This window comes from Triplophysa rosa, linkage group LG4, assembly GCF_024868665.1.
Source record: "Triplophysa rosa linkage group LG4, Trosa_1v2, whole genome shotgun sequence".
NCBI lineage: Eukaryota > Metazoa > Chordata > Actinopteri > Cypriniformes > Nemacheilidae > Triplophysa > Triplophysa rosa.
The window spans coordinates 10,362,183-10,381,047 of record NC_079893.1 but is presented as its reverse complement, the minus strand read 5'-3'; the positions used below and the strand labels follow the sequence as shown (position 1 = coordinate 10,381,047).

At 36.3% G+C, this 18,865-nt stretch overlaps 2 protein-coding genes across 5 annotated transcripts in view; one reads left to right on the top strand and one right to left on the bottom strand.

Moving 5' to 3' along the window:
- The first annotated feature begins 2,254 nt into the window (after positions 1-2,254).
- Positions 2,255-14,107, top strand: LOC130552410 (putative methyltransferase NSUN7). 2 transcript variants are annotated; one of them, XM_057330668.1, is made up of 12 exons: positions 2,255-2,459; positions 3,985-4,410; positions 5,974-6,032; positions 6,125-6,258; positions 7,765-7,917; positions 8,025-8,208; positions 8,288-8,498; positions 9,627-9,770; positions 9,866-9,967; positions 10,241-10,358; positions 10,564-10,663; positions 12,239-14,107. In XM_057330668.1, the coding sequence occupies exons 1-12, from the start codon at positions 2,453-2,455 to the stop codon at positions 13,079-13,081; spliced, it is 2,481 nt and encodes an 826-aa protein (XP_057186651.1). In that variant the 5' UTR covers positions 2,255-2,452; the 3' UTR covers positions 13,082-14,107. The 2 variants fall into 2 exon arrangements, with proteins under 2 accessions (XP_057186651.1, XP_057186652.1); XM_057330669.1 differs by lacking the exon at positions 10,564-10,663 and having other exon boundaries at positions 12,239-12,362.
- Positions 14,108-14,152: 45 nt separating this feature from the next.
- The window catches only part of apbb2b (amyloid beta (A4) precursor protein-binding, family B, member 2b), a 43,228-nt gene continuing 38,515 nt past the window's right edge, over positions 14,153-18,865 (bottom strand). For 2 of the 3 annotated variants that reach the window (XM_057330665.1, XM_057330667.1), the window contains 5 exons: positions 18,516-18,603; positions 18,345-18,428; positions 17,967-18,082; positions 17,708-17,887; positions 14,153-17,256 (listed from right to left, as the gene is read on the bottom strand). In XM_057330665.1, coding sequence (XP_057186648.1) covers positions 17,086-17,256; positions 17,708-17,887; positions 17,967-18,082; positions 18,345-18,428; positions 18,516-18,603 — 639 coding nt within the window. In that variant the 3' untranslated portion in view covers positions 14,153-17,085. The remainder of the gene's footprint in view (positions 17,257-17,707; positions 17,888-17,966; positions 18,083-18,344; positions 18,429-18,515; positions 18,604-18,865) is intronic. The other variant, XM_057330666.1, reaches the window with a different exon arrangement.

Genomic DNA, 18,865 nt, shown 5'->3' with positions numbered 1-18,865 from the left:
TGATACAATAAGATAGTCAATGATGTCCCAGAAATGTCAGTTGCTAACATTTTTCCAAATATCTTTCTTCGTTCAAAGACATTTATACAGGTTTGGAACAACTTGAGGGTGAGTAAATTACAGAATTTTCATTTTTGGGTGGAGTGTCCCTTTCAGAGGAGCTCATGTTGTCATGAGCATAGTTCCTGTGTGTCCTGTGGAGGGCAGCAAGGCTGAGTTTTAGGATATTTAGAGGGGTGTAATGCTACTGTACTGTTAACCAGATTTTTAAAAGGAGAATCTGGACATTTCTTGTACAGGGGTCAATATATAATTCTCATTATTAGCTATGAATAAAAAGATATAATGCAGGTATTTTTTTATTATTATTACTCGTATAGGTAATGCTGTGATGAATCGCAACGATAAATCATACCCTGTTGCACTTCTCTAAATTGTGTGATACTAAAAAAATCCTGGTCTAGGTTTTCAATGCCAAAGTAGGCAAATAATAACATGACTTGCAACTTAAAAACAAGGACTGTCCCAGGACCTCTGATCACACGGGTGACAAAATGCAGAGTTGTTTTGAAGCCAGTGAAAGTGAAATGTATAGCTCACAGGTTTGTGGTGGCGAGCTGCTATAAAATCTATGGCTTGTATACTTTAAATACATAAACCAATAAGCAAGAACCTGTTTAAATGACAGTGGTTTGTAAAACGAATAATTTTTTCGTTTTATTTTTTCCATGAAAAAAATATAGTTTATTTTTTGAGGTGGCAATTTTTTATGAATTTTGCATGAAATTTGTGAATCAAGCGTGATTTTTTGTCACTGGGCAAATCAGATCGTACATCATACAAATTCATATCAATTATCCACCAGTTGAGATTGTGTTAGATTTCTTACCGTATTTTTCTCTGTAGGTAGGATGTAAATAAAAGTGTTTCACAGATTTCACCTTGTGAATATCTTTGGGGTCATAGTTACAGTTATTAAAATGATCATACGTCCAATGCAGACGTAACACTAATTTTTGAGCTTATTTTTTTATTATGTGTAACTCTAAAGAGTATAATTGACAAATTAGATGACTGCTGATGTCTTAGATTTTAGAAGTTTTAGCTTAGACATTTCCAAAACAAATTACTAAAGTGTTACAGTTTTCCCTGCTGTGTTCTGTCTGTGCTGTCATTAAAACCTAAAATAACCTCCAGACAAACACCTGCAGTCTGTTTGAATGCAATGTGCACAATAGGCAACATTCATTACGACTTATTAAAATGTGTTTAGCAATAGGCCTGCTGGAATTGTTTCACTCCAGCAAATACATTACCATCACATATGCCAGTCAGTGTACTGTTTCAACCCAACGTCGAGTTCAGCGTTTAGCAGCTTGAGTGATAGCACATCGTTTGAGCTAAAACAGCAAGAAAGATGAATGACCTGTGATGTCACTGTGGACACACCGATCTGTTCCTGATATGCATTGAGAGGAGGGTTAATGAGGAAAAACAAAAGGCGTGTTTCTCCGGACACCACATTATTAATTCAGCACGCAGACACATATGGAAGTGTACACAACATTATTTATTAAGCACTAAGCAGTCTCTCGTCTGCCCTCATGTTTCCACTGGTTTTGTTCCACTGAACTGACTTACCGCTGTTTCACAATGACTGACAGGTCTCATCACTAATTAAATGTCAAACCAAGGCAGCATGGACCAATCAGGAACTACCTGGGTGGGGCCTAATTAGATGCAGCAGTTGATTGGCTGTCAGCTTGATAAAAGTTGGGACTTAATGGAAACTACTGACTAAGATTTTTTTAATTTGGGGGTAACTGAGGGAAACTGGTCTCAGATCAGTTCTGTAACCAAAGCAATGAATCATTCAGCATGATGAATGCAAACGTCTGCTAATAGTGTCTCTTTGGAGCCGATGTGCGTCAAGCATGACAGGGTTTCGGATGAGCAGAAATTAAGCGTTTCTCTGGAGTCTGCTTACCCTTAATGTCAGCGGCCTGTTCCTTAACTAAACTTCACTCTCTCACACACACACACACACACACACACACAACGCTACGCAATTGTGGGAAAAGTTGTTAAGGGATACAAGATACACACTTAAAAGAATGTGTGACACGTGACCTGCCATAAAAACAGCACAATATTACAGAGCAGCCACTACAGAAACAGGAGTGGACTGTTTCACATGTTTGTGTGTGTGAGAGAGAGAGAGAGAGAGAGAGAGAGAGAGAGAGAGAGAGAGAGAGAGAGAGTGTGTGTGTGTGTTATGATAAGATGCTGATAGCTGAGTGACTATCTGTTGAGAGATTCACGTTTTGTTGACAAGAGCAAGTGTGTTCGTTGTCGTAGTGACACACGATCTCAGAGCTAGAGAGAGAGAGAGCCTCCTCATCCACACTGTACTCATCTTCATGCTTGTTGCCAAGCTGACTGCACTTACATTATGAGAGGTACGTATTAAAATTAAACAATGGAATTTTATTTATGTATACGTTTTTCAATTAGGTGCGAATTTAACTAACCTAACTTGGAAAATGAGACTTTTATTACGTGTTATGTGAAAAATGTTAAGTAAAATCTGAAGAACCTTTTTTGCCACATAGAAACAGAAATGTGAAATACTTGGATGTTTAAGGTCCTTTATGGAACCATTTAGACCGAAAAGGTTCTTCTATGTCTATGACATCGTGAAGCACCTTTATTTTTAAAGGTTTTTCCAACAATACTGTTTTGGTAATGCAAATAATTTTTTATTCATTTCATTTCATTAGAAATCAAATATAATTTTTTCTGACATAGGATACATTTTACACATGCAACAAATTATAAAAAGATTGCTGTCTTAAAGTCAAGTTATATATACAGCAAAATTTAATTTTTAAGATTTTATCGAAATAAAGATTTAAAATAGGTATGGGAGAGGTTAAAAAGCTTATGGTTATCATATAAATATTTTTTTATTTGATTGTTTTTACTTAACCAAGGTCAACAAAAAACTCCATAATTGAAAAGTTAGCTTGAAGTAATTATTCAAAATGTAATGTATGATTATTTAATTACAATTAAATTAAAATTGATTATAGTGTTCCTATAGCTCATTTGAGAGAGCATTGCATAAGCAACTTAAGGTTTGACTCCCAGGCAATTCCAGTTATGGACGTGACATTTTGCGTTATGGATGTATTTTGTATTTTATGTAGTTTTTGATACCAATATATTGAACTATCTGTTTATATTTAGATAGAGTTTAAACATCAGAAAAATATCAGTCTATGCACAAGTTTTCTCTTTTAAAAAGGGAAATAAACATGCGTTATGGATGTGACAAAAAGGACACCATTTTTGGGAGACGACAAACTTTGTAGGATTTCTGTTAATTAAAATGCACAAACCTGAAGCAATAATACCCAACATTTGAAGAAGGGATGCCTCTTCATAGAACATAAAATAGTTGCAAGTCATTTTCATGTGCCCATTTATGAAGAATATGTACCGTTATGGATGTGACAATCCTGAAAACGGCACTTACCTGACTAAAAATAAAACAAATGTTTTAAAAACTTGAAGAGAGACATCACATGGGTATTAGAAACACATGTTAATATCTGTACTGTTAGTATAGTAAAAACCCTTGGTAAAAACTAATTTTTTTCACGGTAAGGTTGAAATTTTCACGGAATTGCCCTCCCAAGAAACACGCATAGTGATAAATGTACACTCTAAAAATGTCAATCAATCAGATCAACAATGCAGAATTTTGGGTTTTGGTTTAATTTATAACCCAGCGACTGGGTTTGTCCTTTTTGACCCAACATTGGGTTGAAAATAACCCAGCATATATAACCAGCATATAGTATATAACCAGTATATACTGTATAACATTACACAACCTAATGGAACAGTAAGTCATTTTGGACAGAAGCATATGCCAAAATGCATTAATTAATTAATCATTACTGCAATATGCTTTTACAGAATTTGGCTCCATTGGAATGCTTAAGCCGACATTCGCCTCCACACTGGACTCAAATATGCCTGACATCACATCATTGAATTTACTGGATCAAGAATCAGCTCCTAAAAATAAATCACAAGCTCCATCTTCTCCTACGGGCAACATGAAAAAAGTTTGTCCTCAGTCCCTTAAAAAGCTCTCTGCGGTGCCCTTAGTTAAAAACACGGTCAGAATGGAGAGAGAGAAAACCCTTCTGGGATTCCCCGACTCGGTGTACACTCAAGCTGCAGCTATTTTCCAGAAGACTCATGTGGAGAAAGACCATGTGCACAGACTCATTCGCTATGGGCCCAGTGGTGTAGACGATGACTCTGGAATTATTGGTGATGTCAACATCAAGCAGAATGAACACTGGGCGTATGATCTGGCATTTAACACCCTAAAATGTGAGTATAGTAAACACATGCACAACACTTTCATTTTGTTTTGACCAGATCAAAATGATGTGACCAGATCAGACGTAGCATTGTTATTTCCTTTTTTAATCACGCATTAACAGTTCTATATAGAGTGTTGTGCGTAATAATGTAAATACTATAAAGATGTCAAGAATGTGTCCAGATGATCTTTGCAAATGCCCCTCCTGGTTACTGATGTCATGCTATTTGCTGCCCACAAATCTATAACATCAATTATTCAGTTCCTCTGACACAGGAGTCAGCGGTGCAGTGAGGTCGAGATGAAGGGTCATAAACATCACTAACATTACTTTTTCCAAGACCGTTTTAAAACATGCCATCAACAAATCTCAAATTAAAGATGTAATACTAATAATTGTAAATTGTTTTGTTATTTTGTTCAGTGGCAAAGATATTTTAAACAATGCTGCAACGTATTCCATTCGAACCCCACCCTTGCCATTCTTGAGGTCCTGAATTGATCATTTTGAGACGTCTGGTCACATTCTGGCTGACTTTTTACTTGTACCTTATCTGCAGCATACACTTATCTGACTCATTCCTCTCTCTCTCTTTCCTTCATCTGCACTTTCTCAAACTTTTTGCTTAGGGGTAAGCTTTTCCCATCCATTTACTTTTAGTCTAGTGCAGGCATGTCAGGTCAGACAGTTGTTGCTTTACTCCTGTAACACTTTAATGGACTGAACCTGAGCATGAGGTCAGTTTGTCTAGAGGGACACAAAAGCAACAAACGATTTCACATTATCAAGTTCATATTTCGATTTATGCAGGACTATAAGTCAATGACTTTGCATGAATATTACTTGTATGTATCACACAATCAATAAGACAAAACTACATCACAAACCCATGGTAAAATAAAAAGTCTAATATAATGCAACACTTTTAATGTAGTTTTGAAATCAGATTTTCCATAAGACAGTAAGAAAGCACATGAGTGTGATTTTATTTTAGAATATTTATTACTTTTTATTATTTTATTTTCAAGACATTTAATTCAATAAAATGATTAAAAAGGACTTTTCCATGTTTAAAATGAGAAGCCCAAAAAGCCAGTGCGAGTATGCAGTTTTAAAGTTCAGTTCTCTAACTTTCACACATCATTGCTGTTGGCTATTTTTGGCTCTCCAGAGTATATTACTGTTTTTGTGTGGAATATCTCTCTCCAGTTTGTGCTGTTCATTATAACCAAATCACTGCTATCAGCACCAGAGTCCAGATCTAGTGGTTGTGATCCTGAGACTTGGCCTGGGTCTCAGGCTTGGAGCTCCATTATAATGCGATAATGACCCCATAGTTTTAAAGTTATTTATAGTTTTGCCGTTGCTCAGCTACAATAAATTCAGCCTTTTCTCTATTTCAGTTCATTCAAATGGACAGCCTGGTTGGCCACACACTTGTTTTTAATATGAACATATAAGTCTGGGTTATATGAAGTCTGATATTGTTGTGTATCTTAGGAGGTCTGTTACTGGGGTTTGGGTTCTCTAACCTGTACTAAATATTATCTCATTCTTCCTTCAATCACAGACCAAGATCTTTTGGAGGACATCTTGATTGACAGCTTATTTTACCGTTCACAACAAATGGTGGGTCTGCTGTGATGTCATGAACTCCTTTATCTTTACATCTTTTTAATGATTTTTATGTGTCTAATGTGCAAGTTTGTGTATATGTTCAGCCAGATGACCTTATGGCTCTTGTGGTGGTTCTGCTCTATGACCTCATGGACCGGAAGTTCCAGCCCAGAGAACCAATGATAAGAGGGGAGGGACTTATAAAGGAAGTGAGGCAGGTGGAGGACAGACTGCATAGGTAAGTAAATTTTCAGTGAAGAAATTCATTTAACCATTATTTTATCAAAATGTCAAAAAGTGTTTCCATAAAGTGTCGGGACAAGTTCTGTTTTATAACAATTGTCACACTTTTTAATCGCTTAATTTGAGGAGAAAGATATTTTGATGTTTTAGAAAAGATGTCGAAGTCCTTATGTGCTTATGTTAACTAAACAGATAAACAGAGGCTTCTTATTTTTCATCAAAATAAATGATTATGTTACATGAAGTGAACGAGAGATTGCTGGCGTGCAATGGTACAATTTTGCCTGAAGGAAACAACTAAACAAACAGCTTGACTCCTGAATATTTACATATAAGATGTAAATAATATATTATAACACAGGGGAATGTGCATTGGTTCTCTAACTAATGTAGGCCTACTCAGATTGATATTTTTTTTTTAAATTCTCCTATTCTTGCATTAAAACATCAATTGCATTTATTTGGACCCCTATACAAAAAATATACAATGATTATGTTTAGTATATAGCCAAAACAAGGGGATAGTTTAAAATGGACAGTTCACCCAAAAATGAAAATTGTATCATCACTTACTCTCTTGTTATTTTAAACCTGTTTGACTTTCTTTCTTCTGCAGAACACAAAAGAAAATATTTTGAAGAATGTTGGTAACCGAACAACAGCCGTACGCATTCACTTCTATTGTATAGACTCAAAACCAATGTATGTCAATGGGCACCGCTGTTTCTCGGTTACCAACATTCTTCAAAATATCTTCTTTTGTGTTCTGCAAAAGAAAGAAAGCTATACAGGTTTAAAAAGCCAATAGGGTGAGTAAATGATGACAGAATTTTCATTTTTGGGTGAACTATCCCTTTTAAATGAAATGCTGTTTTGGCTATGTACTAAACATAATCATTGTATATTTTTTGTATAATTTCAGTTTTGAGCCATTTTGGAGTTCAAGGCACCAAGGATGTTTTAATGCAAGAATAGGAGAATATTTTTAATATCAATCTGAGTAGGCCTACATTGGTTAGAGAACCAATGCACATTCCCCTGTGTTATAATATATTATTTACATCTTATATGTAAATATTCAGGAGTCAAGCTGTTTGTTTAGTTGTTTCCTTCAGGCAAAATTGTACCATTGCACGCCAGCAACCTCTCATTCACTTCATGTAACATAATCATTTATTTTGATGAAAAATGAGAAGCCTCTGTTTATTATTCAGAGGAGAAAATACTGCTACGTGTACACATCTGCTAAAATAGGAATAAAAACGTGTTGCCAGTGGATCATATTATCAATTTGTGCTTTTCTTTTGGCAAGTATTGGGCCCTCCCCTCTTTGTGTATGGCTCATGATGTGGGTGTTGCATTTCATTGCAGCAAGCAAAAATCTGTCATGCTGCCTGTAGACAACATTTTCCCATAGGGTGTTGAGTCTCAGAAGCTATGAAACAACAACTCATGTGGAGATTTTTCACAAGACTGGGCCTTGTGCTTGTGCTTGTTTCAGGTACAAGACGAAACTGGCAGCTTCTCTGGCTCACTGTAGAATAAAGCAGAATCTGCTAACCATTGATAACTTCCTACCGCTGGTTGTGAGGGAAAAACAACAAAGGCGGCGAACAATACCTCTCTACGCCTGGGTCAACACCCCCAAAGCCAGGTAATGAGGGTGTGTATACACACAATATGTAAACATGTTCACCTGTCATGTGTATGTTCACTTATCTGTACCAACCCATTCTCATCAATTGCGTATAAATCCAACAGCATTGAAAACGTATATAAGATTCTGAAGACAGCAGGCTTCACTCAGGTGGACTCACACACACAGCTCGCAGGAAATGTGTTCTGTAAAGACACGCACTGTTCTAATGTACTGTTGTTTCCAAGAAGTGTTCAGAAACAACTGGAGAAAATCAAACTTGTGACAGAACACACACTCATAATACAGGTAACACACACACAACCATTAATGGAACTCTGCAAACAAAAAAACTAGATTCAATCTAAGTGTGTGTTTATGTACCCAGGATAAATCCCGCAGTCTCGTAGCATGTGCGGTTCGCCCGCTGTTGGCAAAGAAATGTGATGTTCTGATGGTGGGGTCCTTCTCTGCTCATACAGTGGCTCATGTGGCTATCTACGCCGCTGCCTGTTCTGCATGTGTTCATGTATGTGGAGTCATTAGTCCCATAATACAAGAAGAATTGCAAACTACCTTCTCCTCCATTGGCTGCACAAGTGAGTGTTACTATCTGTAAATTTGATGGTTTCAAATGATGAACAAATGGATTAAATAAATTGATGTACAGGCTTATCCTGATACTGAAGTATTAATATTTGTAATATAACATAGTACATTTACATTGTACTATAAAAAGTACTTTGTCAAAAAATATTTTATTTAGTTATGATTTTATTTACTTTTTGTTAACATAAAAAAATGTAAAGAACATTGCAAGAATATAAACTTGATATCTTTAATATAAGTAAGACCATGTTAAAGATTGAAATAAATGTTGTTCAAATAATAAAAAAAATTAATAATAAAATCTAGTGTCAATAAAATAATTTTTAAATCTCTCTTTTTTTTACTATTTTTATTTTTTAAATAGATGCATTTTTGTAACATAGCATAGAATCTTAGCATAGAATAAATAAATAAATGAAATATAGCCACATGGCGAAGAGGCTAATAACATGAGGACATTGAGCATTCTAGTGAATTTGCCAAAAATGTGTATTTTTAAAATAAACAAATAACTTCCAAAATATAATATAGGTAACATGACTATATGTTGAGATTGACTCTTCCAGTCAATATAATCAAACATACAGAAAAGAAAATGAGAAAATAAACTTTTTTGTGGAATGTTCCAAGGTTTTCAAGGGTAAACATGTGTCTGAGTAAACAGGTAGCCTACTTGGTAACAGGACTGAGTAAAAACCTGGGGACATGACTACAAATATGTAATGTATCTAAATTATTATGGATTTTTATTTTTTTTAAAAACATTGGATTTTTTCATGCTATTTTACATTTTTAATTCACAGTTTTCTGAATGTGCAAGACACTTGACATTTAATAATAGAATGTAGATATTTAAAGTTAATATTCATGCAATTTCATACACGGCCTGGGGATAGCTATAAATCAAATAATTGATCAATTACAGCAATAAACAAACATGACCTTTTTTCATATTTTAATGGTTGTGACTCCTTTGATGCTCCTAATCTTATAATTCCATTTTTAGACTTAAATCTAGATTTCACAGATATGACCCAATACCATTTTTGTACATTTTGTTATTGGTAGTTAGCAGTATTTCAAAATGACGTTACATCTTGTTATTTGTCTGTTTACAGATATAAAACTTCTGTCTGATGACTTTAATGATCTGAATGAATGGGATTCTTGCATACAGAAGATTCGGGTGATTGTTGTGCTTCCCCAGTGTTCCGCATCAGCACTTTGCAACCCTGTTGAGTTCATCCTTAATGAGAGTGGAGGTACAGCGGCAAATACACCAAACATTATGAAATCTCTCATATTAATTTTGAAACTTTCTCTGTTGAAGGTTTATTTACATACATTTGTTTTACAGACAGGGGGCTGATACATGGTTTATCTAAAGGTACAATCTCTGACAGTAAACTGGAGGCATTGGTTGCCAAACAAACACAATACCTCAGCCATGCACTCACCTGTGAGTCATACACACACGTGCACACGCTCGATCATTTACTGCTCGATTCGGTGACACTGAATAATTACACGCCTGAAGCTCCCACTAAGTGAGAATGAGAAAACAATATGTGGTTCTGGTCATGAGCACTCGAATATTTGATGGCACATTCTACCAAGAAAATACAAAATAGGACCCGATACATACAGTGGTTTGCAACTTCCACATCTCCATATTTCTTTATTAGTTCACGTATTTATAAATATGATGTTATGATGCATTTCTGATCCACAGTTTCTAAGGTTAAAGCCGTGGTATACTGCACATGCTCAGTACATCCGGAGGAGAACGAACAACTGGTGAAGAGAGCACTCGAGAAGGCAGATAGCAAACCAAAAGCTCTTCCCCTCAGGTACACACACACATGCTGTCCAGACATTAAATCCTTCTTTTCACACACCACTAACTGTGAGGATTTAAAGTTGCAGTATCCATGGAAACAGCAGTTAATCCTCCATAAGGGATAGGATGTTAGGATTTGGGGAGGGAATCGTGAATGTTTGAGTTATGACAAACGAATATGATTTAAAGCTACTAAATGCTTTTTATACCTTTAGGGTGGTTAGTGCAGGATGGGGCGACGAGGAAGATACATTTTTCAAAACAGAAGCATCTGACTTGACAAATGGCTGCTTTCTCTGTGTGATGAAACGGGAGGTGAGTGAGAGAGAAATAAAGGAAAAGAAAACAGTTTGACTCTTTCTTTTCAATAATATGCAGTTTACATTAATGCACGTTTCAAACAGAACATAGGTTTTCGGAAGAGTATTTTGAAGTCAAATTTGTGTAAGTGTAGATCAGGAGAATGAGACAGCTAACAGACACACACCCAACTCTCGTGTCCTAAATACTAGCAGCGTATCTCCGGTTCTCACTAAATAATGAACACTCTTGTCTAAACACATTAGCATCCACACTAAAACACACACAGTAAAAGAAGCAAGCCTGTAGCCTTGTGTATATGAAGAGTATTTCTTCTATTTTTTTAAAGACCGCACATACATAACACAGAATTAAGCGTACCTTGAGGAGAATGCTTCCATTTTGGGCTTTTCAGAGATACAACATGATCAGCAATGTGAAATTCCTCTAATTGGTTTTAAAAGAGGGCTGATATCACAATTCACATTTTATTTCACATTTCATTTTTACTATTTCAAAGAAGATCTCCTTTAATGCCCTCTATAAGAAACATCAGGACTTATAATGTATAAAATATATTGCAATGTGACTATAGAATAGAAACTATGTGCAAAGTCTGTTTCCCGTATGTTTAGTGAAATTCTAATTACATTATTAAATTTAGACTCTAATTCATATGTATGTACTTAAAATAAACATGGAAGCATACTAAATGAAGATTGTTTTCAGCATTTTAACATGGTTGGGGCTAAAAAGGGAAAAAAATAGAAAATTAAGCCAAAACCTACACTGTAAAAAATCCTGTAAGAAAGCGGTAATAATCTGGCAGCTGTGACGCCAGAAAGAAAACGTAAAATATTTTTTTGTAAAATAAAATGACATGTTATTTCACACCCAACTTGTAAATTTGCAGTTTATTTCTATTAAATTTTTTAGCACATTTCAAAATAGCGTGAAAATTCTGTTAAATAAAACAATAAAATTCCATGAAATTACACTGTAAAAGTAGAAATTACAGTATTACTGGCAGCAGTTTGCCAGTAACTTACTGTAGATTTACATTTATGGAATTTACTGGCAACAAAGATAAAGGAACATTAAACATTAACAAGTCTTTATCTTTACAGAAAAAAACTACAAAATATCAGCCTCATGCAAAGCATTCTGGGAACCAAAATTAGAAAAAAAACGATCCCAGAAAACTTTTTCATGAGGAAGTTATTTTATAGTTTTTTTTCTGTACAGATAAAGACTTGTTAATGTTTAATGTTCATTTATCTTTGAACAAATTGTTGACAATAAATTAGATAAATATAAATCTACAGTAAGTTACTGGCAACTAGCTGCATAACTACAGCAACATTTTTTACAGTGTCAGTTTTTTACAGTGTAATCATTTATTTGTACATAAAAAATGTATGTGTTGCCTATACAGTCCAGATGACACAATAAAATGTGTTTTTAATATAATAAAGATAATGAAAAAATAAATTGGTCATGTTTTATTGAATTTTTTTTTTGCTGGTTAGAAGGATGTGATTTGTGTAATAATTGTATTATTTGTGTGTGTTTTTAAAATCTCTCTAACAGCAGGACCCAGCGGAGGTAGAAACAGTGCAGGATATTTTGGCACGAGCTGCTGCTAAAGGTTTACTTGGGGGGCTAATGTCACTAGACCCCCTGAACGGAGAGAAACCAAAAAAGAGAAAGAAACAAAAAGGACCCCCGCTAGCTTCCAGCCAGAATGAGCCAATCACATCTGTGGAGACCAATTTAAATCCAGATTATACTCAACTCGTCACTACAGTCAGTCGGACAGCAACCATTCCACATCACACTTCCGCAACTCAAAGTCCCACAAACCTAGATCCGATTTCTCTGGTTATGGATGGCACTTCTAGTAAACAATTCAATGTTCCACATCAAGCATCCAATGATCCAACTCCATATTCCATCGTTCCAAAGAAACAAACAAAACGACACAGGCCTCGCACGAAAGCTCCCAAGCAGTCCAGAAGAGAAAAGACCTCCAAGTCGCGCACACGTAAAGAACATCAAAGCAGGACTCAACCTACCAGCAAGAAACTGCTCCAACTTCGGCCATCTCAACAAACTTCTCTGACCAATCGATCTGCTCTCAGAACTCCAGCAACACCATACGCATCCAAACATTTACATAGCAGGGCCGCATCTCAACAGGACTCTCTTTCCTCACAGGAAGTGCTGAACTCAAAACACGTTATCAAATCAAAGGTCAACAGGTTGGAAACAGAGTTCTCTCTCCCTCCTGTTTTTCAGCACAGTCCTCCACATCTTTCTTCATCGTTCCATCGTTTGTTATCCTCCACCTCCTCTAACTTCTCCAGCTCCATTTCCTCCTCCAGCAGCATTGAGAAGGACTCGATGGTTTCACATTCACGAATATGGCGCTGAACTATAACCTGTTCATTACACGCATCCACTGTTCAATACAAAGGAAACGTTTTATTATTAATGATTTCAGAAAAAGATTTTCATTTGATGTGTCAACAACGCTATATAACAAGTGGGTTATGGTTGACTATTTAGCTTTTGGCAGGTTAGCCTATGCTGAGAAATCACATAACTACACTATTAAAGGAATAGTTCACCCCAAAATAAAAATTCAGTTATCTTTTAATCACACAGTATGGCTTTCTTTCTTCAGGGAAACACAAAAGAAGATATTTTGAGAAATATCTCAGTGAATTTGTGTCCATACAATGGAAGTCAATGGGAGACAATGTTGTTTGGTTACCAACATTCTTTAAAATATATTTTGTGTTCAGTTACAGTAGAAAGTCCTACAGGTCTGAAATGACACAAGGGTGCGAATAAATAAACATTTTGAATTTTTGGTTGAAACATTCCTTCAAATAGGCAAAAAGAACGTTTCCCCATTTACAGCCATTCAAAAGCATCTATATCCTACACTGTAAAAAAAAGAATTTTACAGAATTTTTGAAATGCAGTAAAAAAATGTAATTACAAATGTACAAGTTTAATGTAAAATCACATGAACAACGTAATTTTACGTTTTCTAGCGCTGCGCAAATACATTTTTACGGGATATTGTTACAGTGTACAAACTTTTTCAGCAACTGCCATTGCAATGCGTATGTTATCAAATAACTCTTTCTGCAAATGATTACATCACATAGGTTAAATATGTAGAAAAAATGTGTAATTTGTAATCTGCAATTTAGATTTTGTTTCTTAACCTTCAGATGACTTCCAATTATTTCAAATAAGACAAAACTGCCATTAAAATAACCTAATACAACTAAAAAACAAGATATTGTTTAGTGTTCAGTTATTTTTTATATTTTACATAAAATTGTTTATTGATCTTTCATTGAAATTGTAAGTGGTGGCCTTAAACTATTGTTGGGGAGCTAGTGCTTTAAAGAAACGTCTTATTTGTATTGTGTGCTGAATTAAACATGAAAACATACGAGATAAATAAACAGACAGAACTCTCGTGGATGTATTTTGTGATATGCCATTTATTTCCACAACAGTTTACATTTATATGGTTTACAAATTAGTGTAGAGCAGATAAAGCCAACGTTTCCACATAAACGTGTGTGTGTGTGTGTGTCTGTGATTCACCAGAGTGTTCATTCTTATCTTGTTAATCCTTGTGATGATATTTCCCCTGATATTCAGAGTGTTTCACCATGCAAGAACATTAAGGTCTAACAATACACTACTCTTGGCTCACATGATAATTCTGATGATTCTATTCTAGATTATTGTACTGCACTATATTAATACCCATAATCCTGCTCCATCTTGCCGGTTTTGCACTTACAGTGACTGTGAAGGTTGCAATGGAAAGCATATATTTTAAAAAAGTGCAATTCATTTTCACCATGAAAACCAAAAATGGGTGGATCAACAATCATCAGTAACAAATACACTGAATTGTATAAGACGATACATCTACAGCGTATCGCTGATTGAAATTCACATGAGGAAAAACTTGCGCTTCCTTCAAAACTGATGAGAGAAGACAGAGGAGGTGCAGTACACAGGCAGATTGATTTGGGTCAGCTCATTTTAACACACGTGTATGCAGATGAGGGTTATTTCATCATCTCAAATTCTGATTAACTGTAAAAATCTGATGACACTGTGCAGTCAAAGATACAAGAATAAAGATAAATGCTTTAGTGGAGCTTGCTAAACACATCCACACACTGCCCAAACAAATTCATGACGCGTGTCTTCTATTGAATAATTTTGCTTAAACTGGCCATCAGTTTTTGGAAGGAATTGGCGGACTGAAGCTGTACCTGTAATATCTAACGTTTTGGCAGAATGTAAAGGCCTTTTAAATGTTACGTCACGATGGTGAGCAGCTTTTGAGAGTAACTGTACAATGTTTTGGATTGACTTGCTTCTAGAATAAATCCATTTGTTCTTTGAGACAGGTTACAGAACGTCTGAGCACGATAGAGTGAAACCAGTAAATACCGATATAAAATAGAATAAATAAAATAAAAAATATCATTTCTGCTCAGTACAGCTTTTCTCCTTAAACTGTCCCGGGACATGCAAGGCAATGTGTCTATTTTTTCTCGAACCGCCCTCAGAGTTAAAAGAATGCATAGATATAAGACACGTACAAATTCACATCTCCTCTCCTATAGCTAGTTCTCCTAAAAAGGACCATAAAATAAATGTATATTCACAACCTCTACCATCATCCGTTCTTCAGTTTTTTTTTTGTTTTATCTACAACACATACAATGATTTTTGTACAATATGGCCAGATGAAACTGAATCACTAGACATGCAAGGCAAGTATGACCAAAACAAAAACCATTACAAAATAAAAGTATCTCAAATATGAAAAATAAAGGCTAATGATATGACTTTTGCTAATATATAGACACACACAAGTGACTTTTCAGGGACTACAGGTGGCACGCCAGGAACCACACCGGGAGAACAGAAAGAAACAGTTGTGAAGCATTACCAGGACAATAATGATATCCAAAAGCAAGGTCAGGATGCTGAAACTGAAATAGCTCTTCACAGACACTGGGGGTTTTTCCGCTAACCTGGATGTGCTGCAAAGCCATTCCTATTGGTCGTTTTTTTCAGAATTTCAGTTAGAACCGACCTTGTCCAGGAGCGCAGTAAGTGAAGCAGAACACAGTTTGTGTTTCTCGAGGATGTGAGCGCTACGCTGGGGGTCGAAGCACGATTTCAACACGATTGAACTGTTTGGCTCTGAGCAAAAGTTTCAGTTCTCTTCCTCTATATTCTCTCATTCAAAGAAAAAAGGCAAAGTCACTTTGGAAATATAAAAAAGCACATTCATACATTACATCTACACACTGAACAGGTCATGCCCTACCGCATTGACTGTGTTAATGCAGGGCAAGTCTACAGGGATATTTGAGCCATTAATATGTGTGTGTGGGTTTATTTTCACGTTCTTCATTTCATATTGACATGTTTTCTAAAGTCGCCTCAAGTGAGTCCAGTGAAGAAGACCGTGTCAGCAGAGCTTATTAAATAAATCTAATTTGGTAAAAGCTTAAATTAGTTGAACAAGTTAAACCGTATGACATCACTTCCTCTCATCCGACCATTCTCTGCCTCACTAATGTTTGCATTTATCCGGATAACACAGGATGTGACGTAAGGTAACAAAAATAGGTTGACACGAAACAGGACTTTCCATGAACATGGAACAAAGCAAGGCTTTAAAAAGTCATTTTTACATTTTAAAAATAAAAAAATGAAGCCAAGAATTTATATATATATATAGAACTTAATGCATCCATTATTTGATGTTTTTAATACTAGTTACTTTTACATTGATCTACCTTATCATATTGTTTATCTAACTTATCTTATTGTTCCGACAAAAAAAACGGATTTTGCTTTAAAAGTAACGGGACACCAAACTGTATTCATGAAAAGTACCAAACATCCTCCTCAAGGCCAAACTCACACACATATGGCCAAGCAGCTAGAGTTAACTATGAAGCTGAAGCTCTGGTGAGTTGAAGCAGCTGTGTGTGTTCCGCCTGAATTACATACACAAATCGAATGATGTTTGATGCTCAATTCTGATTTGATTCTTCAGGCAGCGTTTAAAGATGGGCGGAGCCTACTGGTTTGTGTCATGCTGGAGAGGCGTGGCTTCCCATGCAGATACACGCATGACTGACATCCAGGTAATCGATGAAAGCTGAAGATGTCGGATTAGGTGTGTGTGTGTGCTTGTGTGAGTAAAGGGTGGATTTCTAGGCATTGGCTCATTTCGTCTCGCCAACATTTGTTTTCACCCATGGGCTCCTCCTCGTCTCCATCCATTGACGTGGCAGCTATTTACAGGACATTCTGGTATTTGTAAGCATGCAGAGCGTGACAGTGAGTATGAGTGCTTGTGGGTCAGATCACTGGGGCAGCTCAGTGACTGGTCTCTTCTGTTTGAGCGTGTCGATGAGTGAAAGAACTCCACGTTTGACGCTGGTGGAAACGCGGCGTGAGACTGAATCAGCAGGGGGCGCCTGTGAGCAGGCTTTCTGAGACGGAGGGCGTGCCACCAGACACTTGTGATACCTCAACTGCAGACACACAGAGGAAAAGAAAAAAGTGAATATTACTTCCCTCTTTTATCAAATACTGGGAATTTCTACTGCTCCAAATATGAAAAAAAAAAAAATCCTTTAATATACATTATAATACACCTTTACTGCATTGTAAATGTTTTGCCTAACATCTAACGTTCCTATTTCACTGAGGAAATAAAATAATACAAAGTTAGGATATATTTTATTTTCATCTTAATTTAAATTGAAACTTGACATGTTTCAGACATTTAAATTGATATTATGTAATATCTAGTCCTCCTATAGCTGCAAAACCAATTAATATGCCCTGTCTGGACACTGGTCTTAAGTCTGAGAGATTGTATTGTTACTGTTATTGTCCACATTTACAACAGAGTGCGTAAAGCACATGCTGTTGCTTAGAATTGATTCATTATCGATTTCTTATTCTGGTGTTGTTACTCACCATGCACGCTGCTTGAACAGCCTCAGACACACTGCCAGCATTGGGTTCACACCAAAACACATGACACTCAAAGTGCTGGTTCCCAGAGTCCATGATGAACGCGAATGAATGCACATCTTTTCCTACTCCCATGAAGGACAGGAAACGCACACGGCACTCCACCAACACTTCATCTTCCTCCTAATATGGGATATGACGTCATGAGTCTGAGCAGCATTCTAAAGATTTTTGATTTTCAAGATTTTAAGCAGGTAATTGCCTTTTCTTTGATGACTGTGACTGTTGCATCGGCTACATTCAGCAGCACGGGGGACCAGTCGTCTCGGATTGATGATGTCATCAAACTGTCTATCGCACCATTGAGAATTTCCATGCCTGTGGAATAGGGGAGTTTGACCTTGTTATTTGCCTGTGTGTGTTAGGGATGTGCTAAAGTAGATCATTTCATATTACATGTTATTTAACATAATTACAGATTGTACAGTATAAAAGTGATGTTGGCTGGATGGATGGATAGGTACATAAGAAAGACTGTATCGAATAGGTGTTCGTAAGTGAGCATGTATAATTAAAAAAACGGAGAAAAAAGCGAGAGAGCATGAGAAAAAAATGAATAAACAGGTATGTGATTTCTCACCTATAGGTCTGGCAACTGGTATCATACCAACGTATAACACCTGGAATTTCTGCACCAATTCAGTCTTTGGCGTGGGGAACTCTGCTAAGGGTGATACACAACATACACATTAGCACACACAAATTCTACTTACACAGAGAAACAAACACACTCAAAACCCGGCTGTGTTACCTTGTAGTGGGACGTCAAGTCCAGTGTGTGACCTATCCTGTAGGGATCCTCCAGCCATAGCTTTGGCATTCTTGCGTTCTGCCATGATCTGTTACACAACGCATGCATCATGTATACAGATATACAACCTGACGCGTTGAATCTCCAGTTTAATTTTCCGTTTTTCACCAACAGGGTGCCATGCTGGTGCCTAGTCTGGAACAATTCTGTACACTTATCCTGACAAAAACAGTTTCTGGGGCAGAAAATCTGCATTGACCCTTCATTATTAAAACGACTCATAAACAAAGACTGTTATGAATTATGTTTATTCGAGGGCAGGTATGACAGTCAGTTAACAGTTAAGTTCC

What these genes read in the sequence shown, in the direction of transcription:
- LOC130552410 (XM_057330668.1), top strand. An exon ending in GTGGAGGACAGACTGCATAG is followed by an intron (nt 6,259 to 7,764) that starts GTAAGTAAATTT and finishes TGCTTGTTTCAG; the next exon opens with GTACAAGACGAAACTGGCAG. An exon ending in CCTCAGCCATGCACTCACCT is followed by an intron (nt 9,968 to 10,240) that starts GTGAGTCATACA and finishes TCTGATCCACAG; the next exon opens with TTTCTAAGGTTAAAGCCGTG.